Raw genomic sequence first — 27574 nt, forward strand, 5'->3', positions numbered from 1 at the left:
TCTCATGTTTTCCCCAGATTAAGCTACTAGTGAATAAAACATGACCACTGAATGATCGTACCATGTAGTACATAATGTAAATCAGGGACTGGAAGCTGGCAATCCATCTGTCCCAATGTTTTTAAAATCAGGAAATATCATAGGAAATACCTAAATGAATTTCTTTTGCTAAAACAATGGGGAGATCTGGCAACAATGAGGTAGAGCTGCAAAGGGTGCTGATTCCATAACCAGGATGTCAGTTTGTCATAACCCTCATTTTCCTGTTATCTTACTTCCAGTTTACTATGCTTATTGTTACGTGACCTGCTTCACTCCTGTGAATGAAGGCCCCCGAGTTTACAGCCCCTGGTATACCTATATGTATGTCATAGGAATTTAAGCAAAGAGGCAGAAACTAAGCTGACTTTAAATAAGGATGTGCATCAACAGCTGAGGGGACAAATATCAGAGAGAGAAAGACAAGCTACAGCAGCGAGGAGAAGCACGTGGCGGGCTGAGAAAGCGGAAGCCCAAAGGCACCATCTAGCAGCAGCAGTGCGATCCTCATCCCCTGCCTACCACTTAGTGCTCAAGCACTAAGCCAAATCACTTAAGATGCCAAATTTGTGTTTCCTCAGATATTGAGTTACTTAATCACATTTCCTGATTTAATGAAATATAACAGCATAGTTAGTACTCAACAACTAGTAATTCTCTCCAGTGCCCTAATTTCATAGCAGAACAATGGGCCAGAGGTAAGTAAAAGGGACTTACCCAAGTTTACAAGGCCAGTAACTAGGTGGGGGGTAGGGGTGGTGTCATCAGAACTCTCTCTTTTCTTTAATCCTCACTAGTGAATATAGGGTGGGGGAGCTGCGGGGGATGAGGGGGGAAAGGGGGGGGGAGGGAGAGAGAGAGAGAGAGAGAGAGAGAACTGATCAGCCGCCTCCCGTAGGTGCCCAGACTTGGGATGTAACCTACAACCTAGGTATGTGTCCCAAGTGGGATCGAACCCCCAGCCTTTTCATGTACGGGATGTTGCTCCAACCAACTGAGCCACTCAGCCATGATATTAAAAAAACAAAACAAAACAACAAAACAAGCCTCTCTTTTTATCCCCACTCAGGCCAGGATTATGTTTTCACTTAAATCACAACATATCAACTCTAAGAACAGCCTTGCTCAGACAAGAGGTGCCATGCCGTAGAACAGGAGGAAGTGACATTACATAGCATTAGAGTTTACATTTAAAAACGGTTAAAATTCTGTAAGAATTTCATACACAGATTTCCACTTATTTTCAGTAATTATATATAAAAATGAGTAGATTTATCTTAAAAAACATTACACAGTAAGATAAATATATTACACCATTAGGTTTCTTGTAAGTTTAAAACCTTCTGAAATGGCAACTTAGTAAATAAACTGTTTAAAACTTCTAGGCTATAAAGAGCATTACATTATTCAGGTGTCTGTCTCCTGACCAAAGGTAACTCTTGTTCTTTGTAACAAAAAACAAACTCATCAGCCTGCAACTACTTCTAAGTGAAGTTGAGTACTGTTTTTTTTTCTTTTCAGTGTTCAACCTAAAAGATCTCTGGCCAGCAGACTAAAATGTTTGTTTTATAATTGCCTGCCGAATGAGGATAGTTTGTTTCCAGATGGTGCCCTTCCTTCAACCTGCACAGTCTCTCCTTGTTCCAGCCATTCAACCTCCTGCTGATCCCACTCCCCCACCCTTAAGGCCACAGAGAGGAAATCCTAGCGTGGAGGCGCCCCCACGCCCCCAGTCTCCAGCAATTTTTTGGTGACGTAATATGTGGGCTGAACTTGAGTCTACTGAGAAAGAGGGAATCACTATTCAAGGGTGCCGCACATACAATCTGGGTCAGCTGCAGCTGGTTACTGCATTTCTCCATGTGGCAGACACAGCAAAGCCACAATGCTTTCTCTGCTGGATTAGAGACTGCCCACAGACCAGAACTTCCACTCCGCTACCTAAGGTTACATAGGTGGCTTGTCAAATTCCATTGATTAGTGCTGTAAGAAGAAAAAGACGTTCCTCACTACAGCTTGGATTCGACGGCCCAAGATGCAGCTGCCATTCAAGTCACAGATGAACAAACTCCTACACTGATTTTTAAAAGCAAGAATAAGAGCAGCGAGTTTCTGGGTTTGCTTTATCAACAGATGCAAAAAGGTACTTTAATACTTTTAATTTAAAAATTCTAATGTATGTCAAATGAATAATTATTTTACATTTGCTGTAGAAATTTCAAAATCTCTTATTAAAAACAAAGAATTCTGGAATACATTAAAAATTTATTTCATCTGAAAAAGGTTTTGTCTTGCAACTTTATGTAAAAACAGGTCATTAGGCACTTTATGACGACTAATGCATTATTTGAGATTCAATTTAATAATATTTACCAATATGCTTACAGATTAAGGCATATATGCTGGGTTTCAGAAGACAAGAGCTTTAGTGACACTAGATACAAATTTTAACTGTAATATGAACATGTAAGTTTTATATTTATAGCACAGTGATTAAAAACAAAGGGGTACAGACTTAAATAGCTGTAAACATTAATTTTCTTCATGTAACTACAGTGTGTGCTGAAAATTTTTACTGTTAGATACCTTAAATTATAGCTAAAAAAGCTAAAAAAGATATAAAATTAACTGAAAGGCTTTGAAACAACACCTCTATTATGGTATAAGCAAATATAAGCAGGAATCCTTATAATGATTTCAGCAGGTCTATACTATTGTTAAAACTCAAAATTTAAAATATTTTCCCAGTTTTACATGTAACATTAACTTGGGTAACAAACAAAAGGTGCTATCACTGAAATAAATTAAAAATAAAAGTTACTGATATATAGAAAAACCCATAAAACTTTTCAGATTAGGATTGGAGATAAAAAGAAAATGTGATAAAAGTATTATATGTCAGCATTAACACTAGAAAATAAAATCCAGAAGATACACTTACTTGAATACATGATTAAAAGACAGAAAATATATAATAATGTTTATAGAAATAATTTTGGTAAATACATGCAAGAGGTTTCTCTATTTCATCTGGGGGCTTTCACTGTATTGTGAGAATTATTAACCATAAAGTTACCAGTTACCAATTAGTAACCTTTAATGCAAAAATACTTAAGTCTGTTATGATTTCGGGATCCTCTATCCTTTAAATGTTAAAGATACTAACTGTAAGAATCTTCTGGGAGGGTCTCTGTGAAACACATTTTACAAGAAATTCTGACAAAAACCCCCAAGCAATACCGGATCTGAAATACGTCATGTTTTCATTTTTGGCTATGAAAAGTGCAGGACCTCACTAAACCCCAGTTCTTACTGAAGCCTTAGGGAAGCATGGAATCTAAAACCCAGGGCACACAGATAACGAGTCTCTTCCAGAACACAACTTACACCCTGCAGGTTCTTTATCTAAGGTATTGTGGATGCCTCCTGAGTTTAAGTTCGCTGCCTCCCGTTTCCAGGGCAGGACACAGCCAGCGAGGTGCCGCTCTGCGGTCACCATCCGAAAGGAAGTCAGTCCCAACCCACTCTCTGCTAGCTGGCCATGGAGCAGCCATGCAGAGAAAAAGCACCAACAGAATTAATCCAAAGCATGGAAGACTTTCCCTCCTAAAAACAACAGGCAAAGACAGATTTAAATTTAAGTATACTGTAACTAATTTATAACTTTCTCTTGGGACCTAGGAAAATTTTAACATATACAGAAAGGTTTTATGAGGTAACACAGATTTATGGATCTTTCACTTTTAAAGCTGAACATATGTGGGAAAATATTAAATAAGAGAATGTTTCAGAAAATGTAACAGTAAATGTATTTTTAAAGCCGGCTCTTTACTCGTGACGTAGCTAAGCCTACTACTTAAAACCTGGCTCCTTACTCTGTTTTAGGTGACAACAAAGTCAGTACTTTTATAAGGATCAGGGAATTGTATTTATTTTTAAAAATAAACTTCTGGTTGCCTCCTTTAAATATCAATTTAGGTCAGATTCTCTTGTGGTAGGTAGACAGTGGTCTATGTTACCATGTAACTGTATAGAACCCACAAAGGGCCATGACGGAATACACCTAAAGGAGGAGATTGCTATTTTAACTCCAATTCGTATTTTCACATCTTTGTTCTTCTGTGACAACAGTGATGCAAAGTCACTATCCCAGCCTTGGATTACATGCTCTTAGTTGTTCTAATAAAAATCTATGTCTGCTAAGAATGCAAGTTTTTCAAACAGAATACTGTTCATAAAGTTCTGCTTGTTTTGAAGTTCCACAATACTTCCTCAATTTTCCTTGTTTTGGTAGCTTATTTTGTAGTAGATTAGTTAACAGGATTTCATGACCTAAGAGCCTGCGCTGTTCTGGAAGTGAGACGGGAGGCCCTGGGCCCCAGGCGAGCACCTGCGTGGGAGCAGTGCTGTGCGTTCACCCAGCGGGCTCGCGCCTTCTATGGCATTGCCTTTAGTTTTTAAGTTAAACCATATCTCAGTCCATGAATCTGTAAATTTAACGAGAAATCTTGTACTGGTTTTGAGTGTAAGTAATCCTAGGCAGTAAAGTCCTTTGTAATATAAAATAGAAAACTTCTAAGGTCTAAATTTTCTACTGATGCCAGAAAGCAAAGTATACCATAAAAACCAAAACTACTCATCCAAGTGTGCTTTTGGCGATCAGTCAGCAACAGAAGGCCTTTGATATAAACATGGAATATTATTATACTCATCCTTCCATCTAAATTATTTCGTAAGTGAACAGTAACTCCCCACACTCCATCCATCCTTTGTTTTCATTATTCCCCAATTCTGTGAAAAATAAGAAGCACAAAGTTAAGACTCCTCTGTAGTTATGACAAGATAAAAACCACAGGTCTAGAAAATTTACAAGTAAATCATCTGAATCCTGCTTGAGTATTTCTTTGCAAAATGCAAAATAGTTAACATCTGTTAAGCAGACATAAATACAAGGGATTGTTACAGTGCTGCTGATAGAAAGTAGCCTCCTGCGCTGCCAGAGGCGGCAGTGGTTAATGAGAAATATGACCCTTGGAGTTTTCCACCTGGGTTCAAGTCATGGCTCCATCTCTTAGGAGGGACTGCATTTCTGGCTGCCAGTTTCTTCATCTGAAAATAAGGATCATAATCTACCTCAGAGGACTGCAGTGAGAAGGAAGTGATTTAACACATGTGAAGGGCTTAAAACCATGCCTGGCACTCAGCAGGCACGCAGCGAGTTCGGCCTCTGGTTATTACTGCGCCGTAAGCACTGACAGCACGCATAAACAACTTGGGACTTGGCTTCTCAAATAAAACACAAGCACTTGGGTGGAAAGCAGGGTGGAAGAGCTCCTCGTGTAGCCGCCGCCGCCCCTCCAGAGCAGCAGCCGGAGCCCCGCTCACAGGGTGGGGAGGCGGGCCACGCCACCAGCGCTGGCTGAGGGCCCGGTGGAGGGCGCGCTAGTCCGGCGGCCACTCCTCTTTAGGGGGTAACCACGGGGAAGGAAACGGCTTTGGTTCTTGGAACTCAACTCGTTCTGGTATTTCCATAGAAACTGTACCACAAACAAGTACTTCTCATCTGCCACAGCAAAAATGAAGCATCCCAAGAGCAGATTTTAGGGTGTGGGCCACTGCCATCCACACCCCCTGAAGAGGCAGGGAAGCCGGACTGTTGACCTGGCTCCAACAGCATCTCCGGGGTGGCCCTGGCCTTCAACATGCACATGGGGGCGAGGCGGGGTCCTTGAATGAGGTAGTTTCTAAGGTGCTTTCCCACTCGGACAATCACATTCAACTACAGATAGTTCCTTTCCTTGGAAGTGGTTATGGAAGGTTAACATTTTATTAAAATACGGTTCAGTAGAACATGTTAGGAGAATGAACCTGCTGAGTCATAATAAGCTTAGAACTCATGTAATATTAGGATATAGGAAACATATGACTACCCACAATAATGACTGTAAGCATTCTATCCTTCTTAAGCTTGTCCCCAATCCCAAAGAAACATGCTTCAAAAACAAAAATATGCTAAAACGTTCCCATTTTAGATTTGTCCAAAAGCGTTTCTTTAATTTGATAGTTCAAAAGATATTTATTGAGAGGGCTAATGTAATTGTAACTGCACAATATAAATATAAAACACTGGCTCGTCGTCACCTAGTAACTTTAACACTAATTAGGGAATAATGCTTTAATGAATGCCTTTACAAACATTGTGGCCCATTTTGAGAGTTTTCAGACAGTGAGCTTTTTGAAGGTCAGGAAAGCATCTTATTAGGGCGCCACTGCACTCAGTGGGCACTCACCAAAATCTGCTCACTGAGCCAGGGAACAAAAAGCAGGAAGGTGGCAACTGGAGCGCCATTCTCTGAAACCTCACTGTTAAACAAACACAAGGGCACTATGATACTGCACTTGAACATTAATAATGTGAATTCTGGTCTAATTTACTAACAAGCAGATATGCAGGCCCCCCCCGATACTTTTTTATATTACTGATTTTTTATAAAAGCATATTAACATTAACTCCTTTTACTTCTTCCCTTCATTGGTTTGCTTTTTTAAAGACATCAGAGAAGCTCATTTCACAATGAAGGCTTTTATCTGGACCCTTCTTGTGCTACTCTTCCTACTAATGGGCAATGACCCCTGCAGAGCAGGACAGTTCAAAATAAAAAAAATAACCCCGAGGAGGTACCCTCGCGCCACAGACGGCAGAGAGGAAGTCAAGAGGTGCGCATACACGTTCCTGGTCCCCGAGCAGAAAATAACAGGGCCCATCTGTGTCAACACCAAGGGGCAGGACGCAGGAGCCATCAAGGACATGATCACCAGGATGGACCTGGAGAACCTGCGGGACGTGCTCTCCAAGCAGAAGCGTGAGATCGACGGCCTGCAGCTGGTGGTGGATGTAGATGGAAACATCGTGAACGAGGTCAAGCTGCTGAGGAAAGAGAGCCGGAACATGAACTCTCGAGTCACGCAGCTCTACATGCAGCTGCTCCACGAGATTATCCGGAAGAGGGATAATTCACTTGAACTTTCCCAGCTGGAAAATAAAATCCTCAATGTCACCACAGAGATGTTGAGGATGGCAACCAGGTACCGGGAATTAGAGGTGAAATATGCTTCCCTAGCGGACCTGGTCAATAACCAGTCTGTGACGATCACTCTGCTGGAGGAGCAGTGCCTGAGGACGTTTTCCCGACAAGACCCCCAGGGGTCTCCTCCCCTTGTCCAGGTAGTGCCACGACACATTCCCAACAGCCATCAGTACACCCCTGGGCTGCTGGGAGGTAATGAGATTCAGAGGGATCCAGGGGACTCCAGAGACTTAGTGCCACCACCTGATCTGCCAACTTCTCCCACCAAAAGTCCTTTCAAGATACCACCTGTAATGTTCATCAATGAAGGTGAGTTACTGCTTTCATTTGGGTGATGTAATGATACATGAATATTAAAATTTCTACTTTTGTTTTTTATTAAGAACTGAAGTTAAGCACTGGCTGGTGTAGCTCTGGGTTGGGCGTCATCCTGCAAGCCAGAAGGTCCCTGGTTTGATTCCCAGTCAGGGCACATGCCTGGGTTGCAGGCCAGGCCCCCACTGGGGGCGTGCAAAAGGCAACCAATGGGTGTTTCTCTCCCTCTTTTCCTCCCCCCTTGCCCTTTTTCTACAAGTAAATAAAATATTGAAAAAAAATTGATGTAAAAACAATTGACGTTAAATAGATCTCTCAGCTCTAGGACTATAAAAACAGCGTATTCTGTGCAAAAAGTAGTCTTACATTCAGACTCTGGCAATCTGAGTTACTGGCACTGAGGCAGGAATGAGTCCACAAGCCACCCTGACTCTCTCAAACCTCCTACGGGTCTCCAGTTAGGTCCCCACTACTGCTCAACAACCCTTTATTTACCTCTTGCTGCTCTTCCCATCCCCCCCCCCCCCAAAGAGCATGGAGAATTTGTTTTCATTCTCCAGAGGTCTGTGATTACGCGCCCCCCCTACCCGCCCTCCGCACAGCACGCACACCATCACTGCTGTGCTGCGATGTTAAGTCTACCCAGGGCCTAGGTTCCCTCTTCTTCCCTGTCTTGAAAACATCTGCACAAAACCCAGGCCCTCTTGCTTAGTCTCAATAGAAAGAGGTATCTAAACAAATTACAATCTGTACCTTTTACCCATGTAAGTATAGGTAAGTTTTTAGTAGCCAAACAAACAACACACACACATACAAGAACCAAACCTAGAACTCATTCTAATGCCCCTACCTCTACTGCAAACACAAGCATCACACAGGTTGTGTCTGCAGCTGTGACCATTCACATTGGCTTTCTTGGGCCTCCCCATCATATCCTGACTCTTCCTACTTCTCCAGTCCTTCTCCGGCATCCTCCTCTTCCATCCATGTCCTCCAAGGGCTTTCTTCAAGGCGCTCCGCTTTAGAGGCCTGGCACGCCATTCAGGCCACAGGCACCATCGCCGCTCCAGCCTGGGGCTCTCCTGCCCGGTTCCAACCGAAGCTGGTGCTCGCATCTGGATACCCCCACTCCCTCACGTGCGGCTGCTTCCTCTAGGGGAACGCCTTCTTTCAGCTTATCTGTCCACCTGGCAAATGTCGAGGCTCAACTAAAGCGATACCTTAAGTGTTATGCCTTCCCAGAGTCAAATGAACCTACCCAGATGGCCCTTTCCTCGAAATGCTGACTACGCCTTTGTGTTCTCTCTGTTTTATCACACTGGAGTTATTTGTCTGTATGTCTGTCTTCCTGCTAGATTGAATGCTTCTGCAAGACAATGAACTGTTTTTTTCATTTTTCTGTGTCAAACATCTAGTCAGGATCGGGTTTGGCATATTGTGAGCACTGCAATAAAGACTTGAGGAATTAATGAATGAGTGAATGAGTAAATGAGCCCTAAAATAATCTTTTTCCCAAACTAGAACTCTCTTTTTAGAAGTAAGTAAATTATTACTATAAAAGCAGTACATATTTACTGAAGAAAATCTAGAAAATACTAAAAAGCTTTTAAGAAAATTTCACGGAATATCCAAATATAATTAAATCATTAACATTTTGGGAATAACCTTTAAGTCCCCCCACCCATAAATATGATAATCAATATTCTTTTAAATTTTGAAAATAACTTTGTTCTGCTTTTGCTTCCTGTGATTATATCCTTGGAATAAACTGCTGTAAGTAAAAGTTATGGGTCAACTGATTTTGATTTGTCCATGTTGACTTACGTGCCCACCCAGTTCTCAATTTGCCCAGCTCCTCTCTGACACCTCTCTCCTGCTTTACACAGCCAGCCGAGTTCTGTCCTCTGTCACGGACATGTCCCTCACTTGTATGCAGAGCCAGAACTCTAGCGTAGATCCAAACTATTTATGACAGCCACTAGAGGATGGAGACTTCCGGGTTACTAGCCGTGGGACCTTGAGCAGGGGTGGGGAGGCAGAGAACTGCTCTGTGCCTCTGTTTCCTCATTTGTAAAATGGGGATAACAACAGTGCCTGGCACTCAGATGTTATAATAGCCTGTCAACTGGTCCCCCAACTCCGTTTTCTCTCTCCATCAAGACGTATTATCCTACATTGCCAGAAGATATGTCTTCTTAAATCACCACTTGGATCACATCGCACTTCTGCTTATAGGTTTCCCTACTGCCAACTGCCCAAGTCCAGTCTCGTTAGCCGGGCGTAAGACTAACAACATCCTTCTCAATAGAGCAATCCTACTCCATTAGCTTTCTTTCTATTAATTTCCTTTACAAAAACCATCTGCTTCAATAAATCACCTCATTGTCTTCTAACTATTCAAATTATAAGGCTCAAATTAAAATAATAAAATAAAAACAGCTGCTCCTCCCTGAAGCCCTTGTTGCCTCCCATAGGCTTGAGTGATTGCTTCTCTCCATGAATGTCTCTGTAACATATTTCTTATATTCCCTCTTGAGTTATTAGGTATCTTTATATGTACACACAAGATCTATATACACATCTTAAAAAATGCCTTCCTATTATAAGCTCCTTCCTGGTAGATGGATGTTGTATCTCATTTGCAGATGCTAAATAGATGCTGATTGACTTGATATTACATTTTTGTAGAGCTTCTTAAAGTTGTCATTCCCAAGACCTTCAGGCAAGTACAGTGGTACCTCGGTACTTGTTGTTAATTTGTTCTGGAACTCCTGTGGGGTGGTGTCGATGAGTCCCAAGCAAGGGTCCAGTGCCGAAACATTTTTTTCTCATCAAAATGCGACAAATACCAGGTCTGACGAGGTCTGAAGCCGACGAGTATCAAGGTATGACTGTACTTGAATACACTGTATTTACTGCATTCATTCATTTTCTCCTGTTCTCTCCATAACAACAGGCTAGGTTTGTTACCATTAAAAATCTAATATTACAGAATTAAATTCCATGCCAGGGATTCAGCATATCAAAAGTCCCAGCAAACAGATTTCTGCCATAATGAAACAATGGTTTGTGTATCCCCAATAAACCAATCCTCAATGTAAAAATTAAAGACAGGTAGAATTTTTTTCTGTTATTATTTGTTGTTATAAGTAAACATTAAATTTTTACTTATTTTATTCTATAAATGTGGGTCTCTGAAACTCAAGGACATAATGAGCTCCACCATGAGAATATTTATTAGTACACTAATGAATATATAAGAAAAATGCGCAGAATTAAGAAAATGTGTTAAGCCACTTGGCCTGCCTCTGTTTCCTCATCTGTACAATGAACACTGGTTGGACTGGGTGATTCTATCATCCCTTTCTAATTCTAATTATTTTGTAATTCTTATCAAATACAACTTGCTACAAGTACCAACAAACAGAGTAGCTATTTTCTTTCCTTATTATGTGCTAACCTCTTCCTCATAACAGCCTCCTATCAGACTGGAAACCTGCCTAAGCTGTTGGGTACTTGCACAAACCAACAGGGCAGACAGAGATGGTGCCTACCGCTCTACCTGCCCGTCCTTGGGACCCCAAGCAGTTTACATTAGCGTGCGCCACACGCAGGCAGTACACTCTCATTCTGAAGTCTATGTACGTAATTGGTGTGTGCTGCTTAAAACTCTTCTAGCCAGTCACAAAAAGTCAACTACTGCATAATTTCAGTTATTCAAAGTACTTAGAAGAGTCAGGTTCATAGAGACAGAAAGCAGAATGGCGGTTGCCCAGGGCTGGGGTGAGGTGGGGAGCTGTTTGCCTGGGTGCAGAGTTCCAGTTTTGCAAGAAAAAAAGGGCCTGGGATCGGCTGCACAACAGTGAGAAAGTACTGATGCCACTGACCTGCACACTTTAAAATGGTTACGCTGGCCTGGCACCTCTATGATTTTATTAACCAATGTCACCCCAATAAGCTCGATGAAAAATGGTTAAGTTGGTAAATGTTATACTATCTGTATCTTACCATCTTTTTTTTAAAAAAGGTGTATAAATGACAGGCAATTTTATATTTTCTTTCAACATGGTCATAAGAAAAATGCACCTTGTAAGAACAAACTTACAGCAAATAGTGGCATAGCTTTGTCAGCTGAACATAAGACACCTGCAGGGACGTCCCCTTCTCGTACCTTAAAAACAAACGTTTGGGGATGGCTGCACACACCCGAAAAACTGCCATCAGTCAAATTCTTAACTGTTAATGTTATTCAGTGGCTGTACTTTAGGTTAGTATTTTATAGAAGAAAACATTACTCTTTACAAATGGTAGTCGTAAAAATGAATTCAGTCCTTACAGAAAAATGGAATTGAGGGTTTCTTTACAGTGTGCTAGACCACAAAACTAAGTATCAGGAACTTGGATTCAGTCAAGGCTTTTCAGAGGCCCAGCTGCCTCTTTTGTAAACAGGACTGTTTTGATGATTAAATGCAGGGATTCATGTGAAAATAACTTGTGTGTGGTCTGACCCTCATTGATTGTTACTTTTTTGTTGCTGCACTTCCCTTTATGTGCTTTGCCTTATGAAGTATGGGGACATAAAAGGCCAGCTTAAAAAGCTGAACTTGAAAAGCACTCAGTAGAAACTAAAAATATACTTTTTAGTGTGTAATAAGCTAATTTTTCATTTTTTAAATGCTTCCTATTTGTAAATTTGTAAGATGCAATTGGTTTTAGTGGAATAGTTATATTAACAATTGCAACAAAAAAAAACTAAAGAAGACTGGTTAATAAGCTGAGGCGGCACTGGAATATGATTCTATTACGAAAAGCAATCAATAAATTTTTTAATAATTTCAAAAATAAAAGCGTGGGTTGCTAACTGCATTTTGAACTTAAAAGTTAATAAACAAAGTAATTCATATTATTACAAGAAAGACTCTATTATCACTTTAGAAAGTATTTGCCTCAAACTTCTCATTCCAGAAATGCTGTCAAATACGTATATGTATCTTATACTTAAAAAACAATTAAAAAGTTTACCTTTCAAAAGATTTACTTGCTGACCAATTATTTGAAAACTCTAAATTGGTTATCTTTTTTGGTCCTGTTTGTCCTATCACAAAGAGCACAGATAAGGAGGAAGTAAGAAAGTATTTGAGAAATTCAACCACAAAAAGGCAAGGATTCTCCTTTAAACTTAGGTAACTCAACAGTTTGTAAAAAGGGGGCAGGAGTGTTAAAAATGGTTCTTAGGAAAGGTACTTATTCAAAGTATGACATCTGTTTTTTTAACGCACTGTTCTGTGCAAAATCTGGGCTCTTTATGAGAAACACAGGCTGGGAAATAACGTGGCATGACAGATCAGTACCGTTCCATCTATGGATCAGCTCTGAGAGCTGGAGTTTGCCAGCCCTATACAAACTGTGGTCACCAAATAAGCTGAGGGAGGGAGAGGCTGGTCTTTCACATTCCAGGTACAGAGTTCCAGTTTCTTGTCTAAAGGAGAATCTAATCGTGTCATGGAAGAGGAAAACTATTGCAAGATTATTCAATGTAAGAAAAGGGTTAATAAAATTCCTATTTTAAAAGGAAGGTACTTCTATACCTGTTGACCTTTATGAACAAATTCCTAAATCATATGCCAATTAACTTATTTCTGATAATATGCAAATGAACAAATTATATTTGATCTCTCAAAAATAAAACTCGTCCTTTTCTACTAGTCATGTAAGAATCCCCACTAGGCCATGTTTTTATGGTACAGAGAAAGTAGTAAAACATTTATTGTAGGAACAATTTATAATCTAATTCTAGAGCAGAAAGTAAATAAGATATGTAAGTAATAATGAGAAAATACTTGTGCCAAGATCAACAGTATACACTAGCAAAGACAGATTAATGGTTTATTTATAAAATAAACAAATACTAACTTCTAATATTTACTATCATTTCTGAGGAGAAAGAAAGAAGCAATAAGCACTATTTTTATTAATTTTACCCACATGTACTAGAGAAGGATTTCAACTAAGTTTTCCTAAGCCTTTGTATCAGCTATGGCAAGTCTAACCGCACCCACCCTGCAAACGTGAAGCCCATTACAAAAAAAAGTAAGTTGAAAATTAAAGTTAAAATCATTGTAAATTTGCATAAATGGAAGTCTAATCAAATCAAAGCTGGCTTTAAAAAACCCAGAACTTACCAATTTGCCTGAATATCCAAGGGTCTATTAAATAGCAAGAAAAAAAGGTATAAGTATCCGTCAACATTCAAAACCTTGACGTTTCTAACTATCTTACAGCATTTCAAATAACCTCATCAAAGTCCAACTCATGAATGCATACTTAAGTATAAACTGTCCAAACTATACTCCGATGAGGGCAGAGTAAGTATTTACGATGACAACAGTCATGGAATAAGCAACACAAAGGTGACAGTTATAGAAAAAGCAAATTTCTAAAATGAGAGTAATATTTACGTGCACTTCAGCAAAACCACTTCGTATGTACAGGAGCTACAGTATGGATAGGCTTTAAAACAAGAGCAATGCTCCTCAGGTGTCCTGACTATTCTCAAAGTGGCAACTTAGAAAATGCCGGCTAACTTTCGAAATAACCACGACGACTACACTTTTAAACCAGGGAAATCAGTTTCAGTCCCAGTGTCTGCCTCACGAGCTCTAGGGACACCCTCAGTCACTCACACTTCAGACACGCTGACCTCATGACTCCTGTGACACCAAGCTCCCCTGTCTCTGTGCCTTAGCACGTGCTGCCCCGTGAGGCCTGATCAGCCCTCTTAGCCCCACCAGCCTGTCTCGTAACCGGTCTTCAAGACCCAGCTCAGATGTAGGCAGGCTCTGGCCTCTGCCTCGCAAATCTGGGCCGGTGCTCTCAGCCAGCGTTCCCACGTGTGTGACGCGGGTGTGTAACCCCTCCGAGTGCCTGCTCTGTTGTAGTGAGATTCGGCCTTCACCTGTCACCTCCCTCTTTCCCACTTGACTCCCTGGTTGTTTCTTTACCTCTTGAGCCTAAAACAGTTTCTAGTATATAGTAGAAACAGCAAAGACATTTTTGGAAAAAATAATGCAAACCCAAGGAAGCCAATGTGGCTACCAGAAATCATTTAGTTCAACCAACATTTGAGTGTGTAAGTGGGTTTAAACTGTGCAGACATGACCAAAAGATACAATGCTTGCCCATGGGGTGTTCATGAATAAACATATGAATACATTACCATGCATTACACAAAATAATCTAAGAATGGACTTGGAAATCATACTTAACTTTTCCTTCCATTTCATCCCACATCTGAAATTAAAATTCTCCAAATTTCATCCTATCTGAAATACAATCTCTCTACCCTTCTAACTTGACTACAGTGTGTGTTTCTGTAATGTGAAGCAGCTCACATGCGCCTAGCAAAAAAGAAAGAACAGTCAGTAAAACAGAGGTCATATTGGTTCATACAGGACTTTCCCAAGCATATCGATGTTCTGTGCCACAAGTTAACTGGGGCTGAATACAAGGTGTGCTAACAGCTAACGCTGGCCGTTATTTTCAGTGCATGATTGTGCAGAACATGGGGTTTTTCAGGAATACACTGTCCTTCTACAGTAGAAATGATTGTACCTTAGGCCACAGTAGATTTACTAATTAAATAAGCTACTTAAATTATTAAATAAGCTATGACTGTGTGTCAAGGTTAGAAAGGAAAAAAAAAGGTTAACCAAAAGTTACTGATGATATTTTGTTAAGTGTTGTTTTAAAAACTCTGAATACCTTGTAATTTAAATCCAATTAACTGAGATTTTACATTGAAAATAATATAAAAATAATTCACACTAAAATTAAATGGAATGTTTTCCACACTAACTTACAACCAGTCTGATAAGCTCGAAACATTATTTTTTTTAATCATCATTCTCCTCAGCTTAACAATCTACTCAGGAGCTTTTACAGACTAACCAATAACCTTGTGAATACAGAAGCATAAATTCGTAACAAAATTTTAGCTAATCAAATCCAGCAATATATAAAAACAATAATGCACTATGGTCAAGTCGAGGTTATCCGAGGAATATAAGGTTAGTTTAATGTTAAAAACACAATCAACGCGATTCATCACACTAGCAAATTAAAAACAACAAACCAACCATTAGCTCAGTAGATAAATTTAAAACCTTTGACAAAATCCCAAACCCATTCATGATGAAGTCTAAGCAAACTAGAAAAACAACAAGAATTTTTAAAGTAGTTATTACAGCTTGAAGGAAAATAAGTTCATAATGATTTACAAGACTGGAAATCTTAGAAGAGAAATAAAAACTATAAGAAAGAATCAAATCGAAGCTTTAGAACTAAAAAAATTTCAATACCTAAAATAAACATAACTCAAGAAAGACAGCATTCTTTCCAGTTTCTTAAATTTTTACTAGTAATCTGTAGTGCTTATGGTCACTGTATAATTTTTCAAAATGTGAAACACAAATATCAATGAAACATAAAAAAAATCTGGACTAGAAAAACTGATCATCTCTCAATTTTTATGTGTTGGCGGTTTTCAATTTCCACGTATCTGAAACGTGAAAGCAAGTTCACTGATTCATTTACTTAAAAATTTATTGACGGCCTGATAATTAAAACACTGATGACATGAAGTTAGGAAAACAAAGAGTCTCTGGCCTCAAGGAGCAACCCAGATGGAAGGGGTCACAGGCCCTAAGAGCCTCTGCTGGTGATGTCACTGTGTAACTGTTTCTTTAATGAGATTAATTCTACCCCTCTAAGGCCCAGAAGGGACTCTATATACTTGGCAAGGTATAGATAACACATTTTTCAAAATTTTAACAATCCTATTAACTTTATAGTACAGATTTTGTTGTATGAGCTTCACATGATTAAACTATTTTCACATAATTTCTAAAAATCATACATGTCAGGATTAAAAAATTTCTAGTAAACTATAAAATTTGACAACTGAAATTCCTATAATTTTGTTGTTCTAATAGATTTTTAGGGTAATTCTTATTTCTGAATCACTTAATATTTTTTACATACTCATTATAAAAACAATACTTGAAATTCTGGAGAAGGGTGAAACAAAAGAATGTTCAATAAAAGTTTTTCTTTAAGATCCCAAAATGTGGATATTGCAAGTTCAAGGGTCAGACACTCATTTAAAATGATTTTACAAAATGTTTTGTCATTTGAAAAGATATGATGAACTTATTAATGAGTTAAAAAAAAAAAAAGAGAGAATCCATAAAACTATAAAATAACATGGAGCATGGACTCTGGGATTAGAAAGAAACAGATTTAAGTCTAGGGCTTATTACCTTCTAAGACACAGGACCTTCAACTAGTTAACTGTCTCATCTATAGAACATCTGTAAACTATCACGGGATCATTGTGTAAGTTAAATAAGAAAATTACTATTAGTCATATAAACTGATACAACTCTTTAGAAAGGCACACTGCCAACATTCCTGCAATGTACTTGCATGGACTGTTTGTCACATGGGGGGAAAAGTTAAAAGAGTCTCTAGTTTGGGAATCTCTGGTTTATTTCAGAGTTTTTCAGTCTTTAATATGTGAACGTACATTGTGAGTTCCAAAATGGTATTGTAACATTCATCATTTCTAAAACTCAGTATTTCAAGGAACTAGTGTATTCCACTGAAATCAGATTTCAAAAACCTATAAATTGGGCACCGAGGAGAACTGTAAAAGTTTCATACTCTCCTGATCCAGATCACTTCTGGGACATTTTTATAAGAAAATATGAAAAAATGAAGCCAATGAGAAGATACCTTGTGTAGTGATATTTCTAATCACAAAATTCAGGTGAAACGTCAATGTCCAATGTCAGCAGAATACACAATAATACGTCAATGTCAAAGATTGCACAATTATAGCTACTATAACTGCTAGAATGGGAACCACGAAAACGTTTAAGTTTTATCTTTTTAAGTTTTGTCTTTTTATAGACAGAATCCAACTTTCTTTGTGTGTTAGAATTATAACTATATAAAAATGTATGTATGTGTACAAAGACTTGCAAGACTAAGGAAAATGACACAAATTAATGTCCTGCATAGTGGGGCTGTGGTAATCCTTTTACTTAGTTTTTAGCTTTTATAGTATTGCGTACACAACAGGTAAAAAAGGTTCTCTGTAAAGAAAGATACAAAGGTAAGACCTTGATTAAACACTACTTTAATATGGCTGCTTTTCTATTAAGTTTCCTGGAGATCAATAATATTTCAATTACAGGACCATTCAAAGACTGCCAGCATGCCAAAGACGCTGGCTATTCAATGAGTGGGATTTACATGATTAAACCTGAAAACAGCAATGGACCAATGCAGCTGTGGTGTGAAAACAGTCTGGATCCCGGGGGCTGGACTGTTATTCAGAGGAGAATGGACGGCTCTGTCAACTTCTTCAGAAACTGGGACAATTATAAGGTAAATCAGTGCATCAGACCTGGGGGGAGAGGTAGAGCAAAGCAGCTCTCGCCCCCGGACCCATTCTACCCAGTAAATTAGACACAGAGTTGAAAAGTAACTATCCACGTGTTCCGTTATCAACATTTGTCGAAAAGATGATTCTCATCTCCAGTTTTAAAGTCAAAATCAGTGTAAAAAGGAAACTGAAGATGTACTTTAAAACAACCCCTTTCAGGTTGGATGACTTACACATACATGAAATTCTTTGCAAAGGCTACTCCTAATTCCATTTTCTAAGGAGGTAACTGTTTTTATTTATGAACACATGGGTACCCATCATCAAGTGTATTTAAGCAGTGATATAAAGTATGAGACTTTTAAAAAAATGACCCCTTTCTTAGGACTAATTCCCTCTGATAATCATGCCACCATGCTTTAAGTTGATGACGCCAGACACTGGTGCTGTTGGGAAGTAACGTTCACCTGGACGTTCCCATAGAACCAGAATTATGCAATGCCCATTGTGGAAAGGTAAACAGCTGTCTTTGTTAGTAATTCCGACATTCATTATGCTGATATTCTTATGAACGGTATATACTTTCAGTTTAAGGATGGCAGATGGGAAAAACTGTATTTTGTAGATGGTTAATTCTCCAAACAATATTGTGACGTATCATGTGATTACTCACTCTTAGGTGACATTATACCGGCAGCAAAAAATGATACATTAATATATCCTTGTCAGAAGTTGTGTAAATTTCTAAACAACTACAAAAGAATTCTGCAGCACAACCTCCTTGAAAATACATTTAGTGTTGAGATCAGGTTTACGAAAGTTAAATTGTGCTGCATGCATGCGATGGCAAATGCTTATGGAATTTGTTTTTTGTAAACACTAACCTACAATTTTTCAAAGGGGGAATTTTGAAGATTACTATTTTTTCTTCTTATACTTATTAATTTTACTTATAACAGAGCTAAAGAAGATAATTCAGTCTAAGACAGATACTATCATTTTTTTGAATGATCACAATGTTAGATACCCTTTTTGTCTATGGTGGGGACAGTATCTATATACTTCTAGAAAAAAATGAGCTCCTTGAATATGAGAGAGATCAGGAACTGTTTTCCAAGGACCTGGGTAGTTCGTTACTTGATGTTTTTAGTAGCTATGAATAACTTTTATTCTCTTTTGCCTTTGTCTTATTTATAGGTTTTGAAACTAGCTGTGCAAATAAAAACTACTAACAAATTAAGAGAAAGCAAAACAAAACAAAGTGACTATGGGGGGCTCATAAAGATCAGGTGATCTATTGCCAATAAAATTCACATTCACATTATCACTTAAATGGCCAATATCTCCATGTTCAAATGTTTAAAACTTATCTATTAAAACATTTACTATCTCTACAATCATTTACGTACTCATGCTCTTTTACAGAAAGGGTTTGGAAACATTGATGGAGAATACTGGCTGGGATTGGAAAATATTTATATGCTTAGCAACCAAGATAATTACAAGTTGCTGATTGAATTAGAAGACTGGAGTGATAAAAAAGTCTATGCAGAATATAGCAGCTTCCGCCTGGAACCTGAAAGTGAATTCTACAGACTGCGCCTGGGAACTTACCAGGGAAATGCAGGGGACTCTATGATGTGGCATAATGGTAAACAGTTCACCACACTGGACAGAGATAAAGACATGTATGCGGGTGAGTAGGAAAAAAACTGGTATGTATTTAGAATCACCACCTTCTATACACAAAATAGAACCCTGCTGTTAAAGTGCATACTACTGAAGGTCTTTCTGGAAAGGCCATTTTGGATCAAAGGGAAGGAACAGCTGTAGGAGCTCTTCTGTAACTACAAGGCGACCCCAAAGTGCGACCTTGCGAAGGAGGCTCTGCAGCTCTAACTTGGAGGGGTGGGGATGGGAAACAGAGCAAACTGCATTCATCTGCAAATAAACTTCCTGACACCAACTGGACACCTCCCACGTGCCAGGCTGGGTGCAGAGGACAGAGCAGGCAGTGAGGTCGCTGCCCTTTTGGAGCTTACTCTCTAGAGGGAGACTGATGATTTGTCAGTGATGACAATTACTCCAAGGGAACCAACCAACCAACCGAGTAAGGGAACAGACATTGGTGGGCAGCAGGGCACGGGTGCTCTTTCATAGGGGGTGGCCAAGGAAGATCATTGTGAGAAGGTCACATCTGAATAATGACCTGAAGGGAGCGAAGGAAGCAAGCTACTGGGGTGCATGGTTAAAGGCACCTCTTAGCAAAGAAGAGCAGCAAAAACGCCTGTGGCCTGTGGTGCGGGAACAAAAAGAGCTTCATTCGGAGGGGAAATGAATGTTCTCCTTAGAATCAGTCAGGCCATCCAGGTAAAATAATTTTAAATTTTATTATCATGTACTTTTCCCTTTTTAACCCAGGTTTCTGGTCCTGATACAGAGATATTGGCTCTGGAAATTGATTTATATTTCTGTTCAGCTGTTTCCTGGCAAGCATTTCAAACTATTTCACACAGGCAAGAGAGGAGAAAAGGAAGAGCTATGAAATACCCATAATATATGCCCTTTCCCCTTTTTTACAAATAGCCATTTGTTCGTTGTGCTATTTTATTTTTTGCGGTTTTGAGAATTAATTTTTCCCAAACTTTACTCTCTTTAGCAACCTACTGTCTCTCCTTCCCAATTTCTCTAATCCTTCTTTTACATGCAAACAATGCTTGTGTTTTACTTACCCTGCTACCTAGAAAATTAGATCACTAAAAAAAAAAAGAAAGAAAGAAAAAGAGCAAGTCCTAAGCAAGCAAAGGCCAGGATTAGAAAGGCAATTCAGGGGTCTTTCATGTACTTTGTATTTAAGCGGCAGTTAACAGAATAAATGAAGAAACAAAATTATGAAGACAAAGGTTAACAGAAATCAGTAAGAAAAGCTCAAATTAGATTGCACCGCAGGTTATTTCTGATGGTTTGCAGAGCACCACACTGAGAAGAAATTTTTACTCTGATGTCTATTTTTCCCTCAAAGGAAACTGTGCCCACTTTCATAAAGGAGGCTGGTGGTACAACGCCTGCGCACATTCTAATCTGAACGGAGTGTGGTACCGAGGAGGCCATTATAGAAGCAAGTACCAGGATGGAATCTTTTGGGCTGAATACCGAGGAGGGTCATACTCCCTGAGAGCAGTTCAAATGATGATCAAGCCTATTGACTGAAAGGAGACAGTCTACAACTTAATAGAACTCTTGTATTGTTCAGTTTCTGAAAATGTAAATTTTACATGTATATTATTTTGCACAGTTCATTTCCGCAGATACAGTTTTTTAAACGAATTTTACCATAGCTACAAAACTATGAATATAGTTTCATCTTCCCTCAATATACTGCAGAAGATTATTAGTTTTCATAATCCCAGTTATTTTAAAAATTACATTCAGTAAATACAGGCAAAGTTTGTTTTCTAAAGTGTAAATATTTGCCACAATGTCAAACAAATCTTAGCTTTATTTTAAATCAAAATTGAATACATGGTTGAGATCCTTAACAATTTATTTAAAAACTTTATGAGACTGCTCCAACTTCCCATGAAAAAATATTTTTAAGATTTCAGCCAAGTAGTACATTTTATTTATAAAAATACAGACAGGAAATTAGAGAAAACTCTAGTTTTGCCAACAGAAAATACATTTTGCATTAAATAAAAGTTATTTCAAATCAAATCTGTGTCTTTCACATAAAATGACTAAATTCTTGACAACATTTTATGCCAATTTCCCCAAAGAATTAAGTGACTCACAATATAAAAATACATTATTTAAAAACAAAAAATAAATGTAGATAGTATTTAAATGGTCTATTTATAAAAACAAATATACAGATGTATTTTTAGTTATTATTCATATGATTTTTTTAATCCTCACCCAAGGATATATTTACTGATTTTAGAGAGAGAGGAAAGGAGACAGACAGAAAGGGAGATCGAGGGGGAGAGAGACACAGAAACACTGATGTGTGAGGAAAACAACACTGGCTGCTTCCAGCACGCGCCCCGACGGGGATCAAACCCACGACCTTCTGGTGAACAGGGTGACACTCCAACCAACTGCGCTGCCTGGCCAGGGCAATATTATGTTTATATGACTTGCTGAACAGATCTCCTGAAGTGCATTTTATGTTGTTATATCAGCAAAATATCGATATTATAAAAATGAAGAATGTTTAGCAAACCAATGGTCTAACAGATCTGAATTATAACACGAAGCTTTTTTATAAACTTGTCCTCCCTAACTTACTGATCCTTACTATTTGGGAAAAACCCATCTGCTATTCAAGTCAGAATGCTTGGACAACTGTACAGGCATGACTGCATGCTAACGGGCGGGAGAAGAACAGCTGCAAGTAACTTTTAGGTATTTCCCCAATGCTGAGATTCAACAGCTTCAGAGCAGAATCCACAGGGGTTTGGTTAGTTCAAATTACTAACTCCATTTTATAGTGTGTACATCTTTGACTTGTCTTTGCAACTATTAACCTTATTACCCATCTTCTGAAACAATTTCCTTCTAAAAATACTTCCACTGCTTATAGCTGAACTGTCCTTAATTCATTTGTGAACTAAAATTTTAGAGAAATCTCATGAGGCTTTTGCTCAAACAAAAAGAAAACCCAATAAAAACTGAAGACATTAATTTATTTGAACAACTCAAGTCCACCAACACAACCAATGTTTTTCCTCTGTCACATCTCAAGATAAAACTTTGGGTGAAAGAAGTAAAGATAACATCAAAACCCTATCATGGTATTATTCCTTGTTTTACTTATGCTCCTCTTAAAATGGTTTTCAAGTACTTCCCCATCACCCCCAGACAGACATCCCCCCAACACCAAACACAAAACAAGGTTCGAGGGGAATTAGACATCTAATTGTTACATAAAATATTAATTAAATAATACTTTACTAGGGCATTTCAGCAGAACTGTAGCATTTCCTTTTGACCAACCAAAGCTCAATCAGGACAAGTCTAACAGAATTTTCACAGAAGAGAAATATTAGTAAAGCTAGAATGACGTAAAAGTCAACGTACAAACTAGAAAACGGGGCCGCGCGCTACACTGCCTTGGCCCCTCGGCCCACTCCACCCGCCTCCGCAGAGCCGACAGCGCTCCGTGCAGGGGGGCCGGAGGGCTTCAGGAAAGCCGAGGCGAGCTGAGTTCCTTGAGAGGAGGGAGAAAGCCGCAGTATCAGGTGATGACTGAGGGTAGGCTCTAAGGTCAGAACGCTTGGGTTCATGGCCCCCCTCTACCATCTGCCAGGTGGGTCACCTTGGGCAATTTATATACTCTTGCTTCAGTTTTCTTATTTACAAAATGGGGATAATGACAGTGCCTAGCTCATGTGATTACTGTAAAATCAAATGATACATATGGTAATACATTCGGTAAAATATTGAGAATAATACCTGGCACAGGTAAGGGCTCAGCAGACTGTAGCTATCAGATTACAATGACCCACGATCTTCATAACAAACCTGCTAGAGCAATGTCAGCTACTATGGCAGACAGTAAAGAGACTGAGCAATAAGAAAATAAAAAGAAAAATTAAGGCAGGAATAGACACAGTAGGAATTTCAGCCTAATGAGGACTCTGTGAGAGAGTAGACAGGTCAATTGTGTGGAAGGAAAGGCCTGACCTGCTACTTTGCAGGTTACCTAAGAACAAAAACGTGGCTGCCTTACCCTCACTAAGACTGAGCTATGACTTTGGAGCTGGTTTAGAGAAAGGCTGTTTATGTCAGTTATTCTTAAAAGATGAAATAAAGCTTGTTCTAAAAATGATTTAGACTCTACCATACTCAATGGGAGGCCATCAATGTCTGGGAAACTTGGCATCTTTGAGGTGGACTTTTAAAACTTGAGATTTTGGGTAATGCCAACATTAAATACCACCTTGAAATTTAGTAGATATCTACAAATAAACTTATTTTTAGACTTCAAGCCTGATAGAGTACAAAGACCAATTTTTAGTCTAATGTTCACATGACTCTATGAGTCATGATATTCAAGTGCTAATTTTTCTGGCATTCTTCTTTGGATTCCCACTGGTAATAATATAAAAACCCTGCAAAAACTTCTGTAATCATGGTAATGTTTTAAATTACTTGGAAATCTATACTAATGTAAATACTACTATTTTTATACTTAATAGTAAGTTAAAGATTATCACACCATAACAAGTAATAAATGTTTAGTCTTTTAGGGTCTGTGAAAGATAACCAAGCAAGAAAGAAAAGAATAATTCTACGTACAAAGCCATGGCCCCACCCTCTACCTCCAAAAAAGCTCAGTTTCCAATTTTATCAGTGAGGTTAACAGTTATTAAGTTGTAATTCTATAGATAATTATAAGAAAGATGAGGAACAAACTCAGAATTTCAATCTAAATATAGACTCCCAAAATACTGATAGAATTCCATAACTCTTTTTTTAACTGTATATTTATTACTTACAGTGCATATCTTTATAGCAAGTCAATTTAACCTCCCTGTCTTGCTTTCTTCATTTGTAAAATATGAACAATAGTATCATTTACCTTATAAAATTGTTGTTACAAATGAATTTATGTGAAGTACACAGCATCAGGCATATAGTATTGAGTGCTAAATAAATATTAATTATTAAGATTTTTATTATTCTCCCGTTAAAATTTGCTTTAAAAAATTACAAACTATTGAAATAGCAACAGCTGGAAACACCACTGGCAAAGCTGCTGGAACTGGGGAGCTGGATTCTGTTTGTGAATGAAATGCACATCTGCATAGCTGCTATACATTTTTTTTAAAAAGAGACGGGTTCTTAAAGAAAAACAATGAACATGGAGAAAAAAACTGGTGTAGCCCCAGCCCCAGTCCTTTTCTGAAGTAACCTTCAGAAAATAACTTCAGAATATACATATACCATTAAAGAATGTTAGAGGAATTTTAAATATATGAAAAAGAATGAGGTAATGGAAAATGGGGCTGTAATTCTGGCTGAAGAAAAACCTGGGCTGGCGGCCATTCGGTCAGAGCTCATTCTCAGGATCCAGAAGAAAACGCCTGACCTGCTTTACTGCTGTTTTAGAACGTAGTATATGTAATCAATCTAGTGCGAAGAATAAGGTAAAGTAAACCATAGTGTATAGCATCCACAAATCAAAGAAAGGAAAATGGAATAGAACTCTTTAAATATTAAAAGCCAATATTTTTAAACCACTAGGCATTTTGAGATCAGTTCAGAGCCTTTTATATATTTAACCAAGTACAATTCTACCAAAGGGGAAGGAAAGAAATCTCAATAGCCACACAGCTGAAGAAAGCTTTGGACTCTGTTGAAATTATCTGAATGAAAATGTAAATTAAAAGCTATTATTTTTGAAAATATTTGTGCATAGGTTAATAGAAGTTTCTAAAACTAATGAAAACTAAAGAACCACATATTACTGAGAGATCAAGATAGGTAAAAACCACTGAAAAATAAAAGGATCAGATAAAATCTGAAGATCCTTGTACTGTTTAGGCATGCTTTAAACACCTCCTTAGCTGTGACGACGAGGACGCACTAACACAGCCTGGCTATGACATGTACCTCTTCCATGACCCAGGAGCTAGGAGAGATGATTCACAAGGCAGTAACAGCACCCCGAGCCTTGGTTCTGAAGAGCTGCGAGGTTCTGTGAGGCAGGGACAAAGTCCGTTTCATTCCCTGCTAGTCTCTGGCACCAGGCACACTGCTAAGCAAATAATGGTAGCCAGCCAAGGCACCAAAAGAAAACTGGAGGCGGGTAGGGAATTGATGTCCACACAAATTTACTGCATTTGAAACAAATTTACCGCACAAATGGGAAAAGCCAGAAAAGGGTCATTTAATTAATTAACTTCCAACAAATATTGCTAAGTGCCTATTTTTGTTCTAGATGCTAAGGAGAAAGCCTTGAACCAAGTCAAAGAAGGGCTAACTTACTGCTGAGGAGGAGGCAGATTAATGCAAACATCACAATGAAAATAAAACGGTGCTTTTCAGAGAACAGGGGACGGAGGGGGCACTAGAGCACAGAAGGGTAGGGTAAGGACTGCCTTATTCTTCTCAAAAAAAAAAAAAAAAGGTGTACTATGAAAATCTAACACATTGCATACAAAACTAAGAGAGTGTGTGTGGCGGGGGGTGGGGAGGAGCGCGGAGCCCCACGCAGACACATCCAGACAAGGCGCTTGTGCCCCACAGCAGGGCAGGAGCTTCCAGCAACTGCTCCTAGAGCAATCTACACAACTGCAACAACGTCCTTCCCCCCAGAGGTTCAGAAACATGGGGTGGGGCAAAAGTAGGATTACAGTTGTGAGTACATGAAACAGTTTATTCTAGGGTTATCATTTATTAATTACTGTATTATTTTCACACGGACAACTGTAAACCCACTTTTGCCCCAACCTGTGTATGCTTTCTTTCCCACAAAACATAAGCTGGCTGAGCTGCTGCATCTTCCCAAAGTTATGTAAATAAAGTAGAACTGAGGCTAGAAAATGCACATGAAAGAATATCATGTTTCATACAACTAAATTATTTTTGCACAATGTTCTGCTTTTCTTTCTCTCCAGCAAAGCAGAACGTTCCATGCCAAATTCTTCAATAAGCCCCTTAAGGTTGTTCTCCAATGACAAGGACAAATGAGTCCTGTTAATGATTTTCAGATTTGAAGCAATAATTCTCATATAAAACAATTTTTTCCTTGAGATTTGCCAAGCTATTCCTCTCCAGAAAAATCGTATCCTTATTCTAAGAATATTTTACTATATTGTGCAAGCTAATTTTTACCTTGAATGAGAACCAACAGAAGAGACAACTTTTCAAGGGATGATGAATTGAAAGCTAAGAAAACATTACTACTTCTTAGAATTCAATCCCTGCTGAATTATAGATAAATCTGGCAGTATCAAAATAAAGAGTTTTGTCAGCATATAAATCCCCATACCACCTTTTTTTAAAGCTTCACAAAGAATGGTTGGTTTTGATCATAATTTTTGGGGACAAAAACACCATTAGTTTGGATCCTATTCTAGTGTTAAGACATGTATGAGGAGCCTTTTCCTTTTCTCTAGGATCTCCAGGTTCCTCTGGTCGATGTGTTCTTGCCATGAGGGTAGTATTGTACAATTCTGTATGCTTGAAGAGGAAGTTAAATAGAAGCTACCAATTTGCATATTGAATATTATCTTTCAAATGGCTTCAGGGCAAGTTCTGTCCTATCAAATGTACAGCATCTTGTAAACGCTACATTTCTGGCATTTGTAGAAGGCCTAGTTTCTTATGAGTAGTAAAGGATTTTAAAAATCAAGACAAGTTAAATTTAAAAACCATGACCTGAATTCATTTTAAATTAGAACAAAATATGAACAAAGTAAATTTTAACAGGATATATGTGTTAACTACTGTTAAATCTTCATTCTTCACAACACTTTAGTACTGAAGATCAGGGATAAAACAAAAACCCAGCTGTCTATGATGTAAATACATCAAGCAGTCACAGCTGTGTAAGTTAAAAATGCTTCACATTTTCTTAAGCATGTATGTTTTGATAGATGGAATATATTTAATTTCAAGATGTGCTATAAAATAAAACCATCAATACATTAAAAAGATGATTTTCATGATGAGAACA

The 27574-nt window shown here is 38.5% G+C and overlaps 2 protein-coding genes across 5 annotated transcripts in view; one reads left to right on the forward strand and one right to left on the reverse strand.

Annotated features, from left to right (window-relative positions):
* Positions 1–27574, reverse strand: part of RALGPS2 (Ral GEF with PH domain and SH3 binding motif 2) — a 94944-nt gene that overhangs the window by 32011 nt on the left and 35359 nt on the right. The window lies entirely within an intron of this gene.
* ANGPTL1 (angiopoietin like 1) lies at positions 1830–21189 on the forward strand. The gene is made up of 5 exons (XM_054587719.1): positions 1830–2182; positions 6591–7436; positions 17698–17891; positions 19315–19585; positions 20912–21189. The coding sequence occupies exons 1-5, from the start codon at positions 2173–2175 to the stop codon at positions 21097–21099; spliced, it is 1509 nt and encodes a 502-aa protein (XP_054443694.1). The 5' UTR covers positions 1830–2172; the 3' UTR covers positions 21100–21189.

Source organism: Pteronotus mesoamericanus, unplaced genomic scaffold, assembly GCF_021234165.1.
Source record: "Pteronotus mesoamericanus isolate MK-2021 breed Mesoamerican mustached bat unplaced genomic scaffold, CSHL_Meso_final scaffold_1186, whole genome shotgun sequence".
Lineage (NCBI taxonomy): Eukaryota > Metazoa > Chordata > Mammalia > Chiroptera > Mormoopidae > Pteronotus > Pteronotus mesoamericanus.